The following is a 6,461-nucleotide window of genomic DNA, read 5'->3' on the forward strand; positions in this document are numbered from 1 at the left end:
AGCAGCGGGCGGGTCAGGAGAGGTCTGCCACGCCATGTGGTCACCTCCGGGGCAGGCGGGGATCGAACTCATGCGGAAGTGGCTTTAGCTTCTCAGGGCTGTGCTTTAACCCGCTGCGCCAGCAGGGAGGGCCCATTGTGCAGCTTTTTAAGTAGAGAACAGGTGTCAGGGCTGACCCCGCAGACGGCTCCGTCTGACAGGAGGGCCTTTCCCTGGAGAAGGGCCCCTCCGGGTGGCTGGCCGATCCTGGCTCCGCGGAGAGCCCCACTGAGGACCCGGGGCCGGGGCCGGGGCCGTTTCGGGTGGCGGGGCAGCCTCACCCCCAGGCGCTTGCAGGCCTGGCCCGCCGCCACCCCTGCCTCCCCTCTCCGCACAGGCCGGCCATGGCCCGCGTGTTCGTGTACGGGACGCTGAAGCGGGGCCAGCCCAACCACGGCGTGCTGCTGGACGGCGCCCACGGCAGCGCGGCCTTCCAGGGCCGGGCCCGCACGCTGGAGCCCTACCCGCTGGTGATCGCCGGGGAGCACAACACCCCCTACCTGCTGCAGCTCCCGGGCAGGGGCCGCCGCGTGGCCGGGGAGGTCTACGCCGTGGACGAGCAGATGCTGCGCTTCCTGGACGGCTTCGAGGACTGCCCCGACAGGTACCAGCGCACGCCGGCCACCGTCGTGCTGGAGGGCGAGGGCGCGGCCGGGGGCGCGCAGGTGCGCTGCTTCCTGTACAGCACGGCCACCTTCCCGCCCGAGTGGGCCCGCCTGCCCTGCCACGACGACTACGACTCCCAGGGGGCCCACGGGCTGCGCTACAACCCCCGGGAGTGCCGCTGAGGGGCGCGCCGGCGGCGGGGTCCCCTGAGGCGGCCACCCCCCAGGCGCCGGTGACGCCCTTCGAAACAAATGCGTGGCCTGCGGGAACGAGAAGCTTTCTGTGCAGCTGATCACACAGATGACTCCGACGCGCGCTCACGAGAGGGTGACCCCTCGACACCCCTGCGCGGCTCGCTGCTTCCAGATCCCGGCCTGACTGTGCCGGAGAAGGAAGACGCAGGGTTTATCCCCCAAGTGACATTTAGAGAGGGCACCTGTCCTCACTGCCACTTTCCCCCTGCCTTGCTCTGATCTGAAGGTGACATTTCGCGCGACCCTGACAGCTGCTACTCACTGCGGCCGGTGCCAGGGGAAGAGTCGAGGAAAAGCCGGTGTCGGTGCCCCAGCCCAATAAAAGAGCTGTCTCGGAGTGGGCGCAGTGGCGTTCTTCTCAGGATGCGGGTCGAGCCGAAACGGGGACTGCTAAAGACAATCACGTAAAATTAAACTCGCTGTTCTGGGAAATATAAAAACGTTGGGGAATCACGGGCGTTGGGGCGCGTCTGTATATCTGCTGGAAGGCTCTCCGTGCCAGGCAGCGGGCTAGGGAGTGCCCATTGCTGAGACGCAGCTGAACCCCAGGCCCAGATGAAAGCACCCCCAGTGCAGCGCACGGCAGAGGCGCCAGGGCAGCGGCATTTGGGGGTGGCCTTTGGAGCAGAACCAGCACATCGGTGACCTGGCCTCAGGCCCGACGGGAAGCTTAGCTTCCAAACACAAACAGCGCTTCAAATAATTCCAGCAGGGCACGGAGTGCCCATCGCTGCCCACCGCCGTCTGCCGGCGCCGTCCCGCCAGCGGGCTCTGCCCTGCGGCTCCCAGCCAAGCGTGCGGCGGGCGCCCGAGCTCCGGCGCCGAGTGGGCGTGCGGCTGCTGGCCCGAGTCGCCCGTCTCCGCCACGGGAGAGCTCACGCCGCTGCAGCTTAATGGCAGCCGGGGGCCGCTGACTGCATCCGGCGCAAAGACACGGTCGTTATTTTCAGCCCTTTTTTCGTAAGTGGAAACTTGCTTCGCAGAAACACAAAAAAGGCGAGGGCGGTCTCAGCCAGCAGCTGGGGCAGCCCAGTCCACGCCACGGGCGGGGGGCCGGCAGCCGCCCACAGCGCCCGGGAGTGGGGTGGGGCGGGCCCGAGGCGGCACCCCGGGACCCAGACTCACCGGGAGAGCCGCGGGGGAGGGACTCACCTGTGTCCCCTGAGCGGCCGCAGCTGGGAGGGCGCCGCCCCGGAAGGGTGGGGCGGCCGCGGGGCGGCCAGGGGCAACTCTCAGACACTGGGAGCAGAGAGCTGGGCTCACACACTTCCCAACGGCTCAGCAGAGGGACAGCTCAGTGCTGCGGCTGCTGGCACAGCCCGGGCCTCCGGTGCACACCGTCTTCACTCGATAAAGGGCAAACTAATATTTAGACAAATGCTCGGTTTATTGATTTAACGTTGACGCTAGGAAATCTCACAGCAGAAGTACAAATCATATGTACAAGTATTTATATCAATTAAAGTTTCCATTGGTGATTTTTTGGCAGAATGTTGGTTTTGACTCGATGTGCAGTAAACACGGCCGTGTAAAATCTGCTGCACGGGGCCGCCCCGCACCCGAGCCCGCCCGAGCCGAGTGAGGGGCCCTCATGCCAACGGCTCCTTTCGCCGCTGAGCACCGGAGGCTGTGAATGCTTCATTCCAGTTCCACGAGCAGGTCTCCTTCTCCCACTGTGTCTCCAGCTTTACACTGCACCGACTTCACCTTGAATTAAAAAGAGGGGCTGTCAGAACCTCGAGTTCTCCCAGGGGGCGAGATCCGCCCTCCGCTTCTGGCCAAGAGGAGCAGCGGGCCAGGCCCGGCCGGGTCTGCCCAGCGGGGCCCCCGCGCACGCGGGTCACGTGGCACCTTCCCTGCGGCCGCCCGGCCTCTGCGCCCTGCCGGTGTCGGGGAGACTCTGCCGCCGCCGGTCTGGGGTGGGCCCCAAGCTGAGCCAGGTGGGCGCTCGGCGCCAGCCCCCGTCTCCACGGTTTTAGGCTGCGGACGTGTCCTGAGAGCTCCCGGAGCGTGTTTTTGCTGCTGTTAAGGAGAACGCTGCCGGAGGAGAGAGGAGCTCGGAGCCTGAAAACGCTCCAGCAGGCTGCACCTCTCCTGACGGGGAGGGAAACACTCAGAAAGCCTGCAGCGCGTGGACAGCGCTTCGTGGCAGCGGAAGTACTGAGCTCCCAGCTGCGTCTGTTTACACTGTGTCTTTTTATTCCGATTTCCCCCGATTTTCACCAAGGCTTTGCTTCCCCAAGGGGAGAGGCTTGGAGGAGAGAGGAGTCATTCTGCTCCTTGGCGGTTCTTGCTTAGCGTGAAGATGAAGGACGGGGGAGGCCGGGCTGGCGCCCACGTCTGCACAGCTCCGCCGGCTAGACACGCGGCTGCCCGGCGCCTGCCCCGGGGTCTCGGAGCCACCGCGGGCCTCGCCCCCGCACGCCCCCGCGGGAGTGACTGCAGTTGTGCTCTGAAGCCTCCCAGGCCGGTGGGGCACATCTTCCGTGACGCTGCGGTTCCGTGGCCCACTGCCAGGGGAGCCTTGTCTCTCAGGGAAAGGGGGCTCGCAGATGAGAACACTCGGCCCTGGGGTGGCCGGGCCGGCCCTCGGCTGACACCCCTGCTGTGGGCTGGGAGCAGGGGCCCCACCGGTGAGGGCAGGCTGAGGGCCAGGGAGCGGAGAAGCCGCCGCTGAGGCAGCCCGGCCCAGACGCCCGCGCCTGCCCTGGGTGCTAAGACCAGGGGCTCCGTATGCGGCACTTGTGCGCCGTCCGGCGGCACGCGCCAGGGGGAGGCAGCTGACGTGGGCCCTGGCGCCCCCAGACCAGGTAGGCTTTCACCGTGGACAGGAATTTCATGATACGAATGCAACAAGAAGGTTGAACATTCCTGGGAACAGGGGTGACCCATGTCCCCGTAAGCAGAAATCAGCCCTTTCACGCCCGCGGTTTAAAAAGTGATCAGAGCACAGCCGCGAGACCCTGAAACCACGCAGTGCGCCGTTCTCCGCTCCAGCCCCCGCCCAGGGCCTGGGCACGGGCGTCCTGCAGCCGCCGCCGCCGGGCCACACGCACCCCCGTGCTCCCCGCCGGCACCGGCCGGCGCCCCCCACCCCCAGCCTGGGCCAGGCGGCGGCACGCTGCCAGGGCACCGTGTTCCCAGGGCTCGGCCTGGAGGTCCGCTGGGCCCGCCGAGCCCAGCCCCCCGCGCCCACCCTTCCAGGCCAGACCCTCCTTCAGAAAGGCCCCACCTGCCCGGCGGCACCGCTTCCGTCACATGAGGAAGAGAAGTTACTGCTGAGAAAGACGCGCATCCACTCCGGGAGAAGACACATTCAAGTTCGACTCTGCACAGATCTCAGCACTAAGACAGCCCCTTGTTTTTCTCCCCGAATCATTAAGTCCCACATGTGTACACGGGGGCTTTCAGCTCCTCGGAAACTCAAACTGAACTGTGCTCTTCGTGGAGAAATTATTCTGAAGAGTTGCATTAATTTTGACAATCTCCAAAACCACTTCCTGCTGGGTCACCTACGTCTCAGATAACTAACTGCCTCTAAGACAGATGTAAACATTAAAAATTAAAGACCCCTTCATCCGAAAGACATCAAGGTGAAGAGCAGTTGTTCTCCGACTACCTCCACGCTAAAGGGCGCCGCCCACGAGGCAGGGCCTGAAGCGCGCTCCCACCTCGGCGCCCGGCGGCCAGGCCGGGGCAGACCCCCGCCCACCTCCCTTCAGGCTGAGCCGCCCGAGGCCCGAAGGAGAAGACGCCGCCTCCGGCCACGGGCCGTGCGGCTGGCGGCAGCGTGGGGACATACCTTGCCCGTTTTCCCAGCGGTCATACTGTTCTGCATTTTCATAGCTTCAATCACACAAATTTCCTGACCTTCTGCTACCTGGAAAACAAAACATGGACAAGTTGGAAAAGCGCTCTGGTTTTCCAAGGGACCCAGGTGTGAAGCGACGAGGGGCCCTCTGTCAGGTGCGCTCACGTTTCACGCAGCCTGCAGCAGCGCCCCCTGGCCGCTCATCCTCCGAGTTCATCTTGGAGAGGCAGCAGAGAGAGGCCTTTCCCTCACTCGTATTAAATCCGAGTTTGGGGGAAAAAAAAAAAAAAATCCCTGCAGAGAGAGATCTGGGGACGCAGCCCGGACGGCAAGAGAAACCAGAGCAAAAATCAACATGCAGGGCTACGCCAGGCGAGGACGGGCGGCGCCTCAAGGCGGCCGTCACAAAACACGAGGCCACCTCCCGGCGCCACACGCCTGGGGGGGGGGGGTCCGCTGCCCACCGTGAGGTGCTCACACGGCTCTACAACAAAATAAGCCCAACGGAACAAGGCGCAAAGGTCTAACAGACGCGTCTCCAGAGAAGGCATCCAGGAGACCGACAGACCCCCGTGAAACGCCCACCGCACTGGGGGAAGCAGACCTGAGCCCCCCGAGATGCCACCGCTGCCCTGTGAGGACGGAGACCCCAGGGTGGGGAGGAGCTGCGCGGCTCGGCGGGGCCAGGCGGCGTCTAAGGCCCGAGCGCGGGACCCTGCCGGCGAGGTCTGCGCGCCGCTCACCAACAGCTACGGCAAAGCCTCGCGCCCGCAGGCTCCCGGCGCCACCGCCCACGACCGCAGGGCCCAGCACCAGGCGGGCGGAGAAAGACGGCGGGTACAGCAGCTGGAGGCTATGTCCACGGGGAACTACTGCTCAGCCGTCAGAAAGATGGAAGCGCGGCTCTGGGGAGAACCGGGGGGTCCCGAGATGATCACATTAGGGGAAAGCGTCCGAAAGACCGACGGCCTCGCCCTTCCGCGGGCCGTGAAGGACATGGCCGCCCGCAGACACGTAGTCCCGGGAAGTGGAGCCTGGAAATACCCTGGTGACTGAGGGCACAGGGGAGGGAGGAGGAGGTGCCGGGGCGGAAGGGGGCAGGAACCTACCCTGAGCGCCGGCAAGCGAGGCGTGAGCATCCGTGAAGGGCAATGATGCACCCCAACAATAATGCACCCCAAAGTCAGAGAGACGAAAAATGACCGTGGGTATCGGGCGAGGAAATCCTCGCACCGGAGGACTGGGGTGCTGCTGTCCGCTGCCCCGAGGACCTCTGAACCTGCCTTTGCACAAACAGGTGGCAACAATGGGACGTCGTGCACTGAGAGAACTTTCCAGAACTGGCACAACGCCATGAAAGCACTGGGTCTCCAGGGGCTGGGGGGGCGGGGAGGGGGGGGCAGTGACTGCTGATGGTACAGGGTTCTTTGTGGGGTGATGGAAATGTTCTGAGCTCGAGGTGATGGTGGCACAGCTCCGCACGGACTCAGCCACGGGCGCCCCCTGAAAGGGACGAACTGGGCGGCTCAGGAAAGCTACCCAGGAACGGCGTGTTCTACCACAGCCCTGGGGGCTGGCACCAGCCCGGCGTCACCCCCGCGGCAGACGCATGGACGTGCCGGGTGACTCCAGGCGGCCTCCGAGGCCGGGGCGATTTCTAGGCCTCTGCTGGGTCCTTGGCTCGGGCACGAGACCAACAGCCCACTCGGGCAGGCACCGACTTCCGACTCCGGAAGCGTCTGCCTTTCGCA

General features: G+C 65.1%; 2 protein-coding genes across 2 annotated transcripts in view; one reads left to right on the plus strand and one right to left on the minus strand.

Moving 5' to 3' along the window:
* The window catches only part of GGACT (gamma-glutamylamine cyclotransferase), an 18,493-nt gene extending 16,844 nt beyond the window's left edge, over positions 1-1,649 (plus strand). Inside the window, exon 2 of the mRNA XM_012723215.1 lies at positions 377-1,649. Within this exon, the coding sequence (XP_012578669.1) occupies positions 384-827 (444 nt within the window). The 5' untranslated portion in view covers positions 377-383 and the 3' untranslated portion in view covers positions 828-1,649. The remainder of the gene's footprint in view (positions 1-376) is intronic.
* Positions 1,650-2,267: 618 nt separating this feature from the next.
* The window catches only part of PCCA (propionyl CoA carboxylase, alpha polypeptide), a 270,962-nt gene continuing 266,768 nt past the window's right edge, over positions 2,268-6,461 (minus strand). Inside the window, exons 24-25 of the mRNA XM_012723156.1 lie at positions 4,702-4,779; positions 2,268-2,606 (exon numbers count right to left, since the gene is read on the minus strand). Coding sequence (XP_012578610.1) covers positions 2,538-2,606; positions 4,702-4,779 — 147 coding nt within the window. The 3' untranslated portion in view covers positions 2,268-2,537. The remainder of the gene's footprint in view (positions 2,607-4,701; positions 4,780-6,461) is intronic.

This window comes from Condylura cristata, unplaced genomic scaffold (assembly GCF_000260355.1).
Source record: "Condylura cristata isolate star-nosed mole 26May11 unplaced genomic scaffold, ConCri1.0 scaffold00010, whole genome shotgun sequence".
Taxonomy (NCBI): Eukaryota; Metazoa; Chordata; class Mammalia; order Eulipotyphla; family Talpidae; genus Condylura; species Condylura cristata.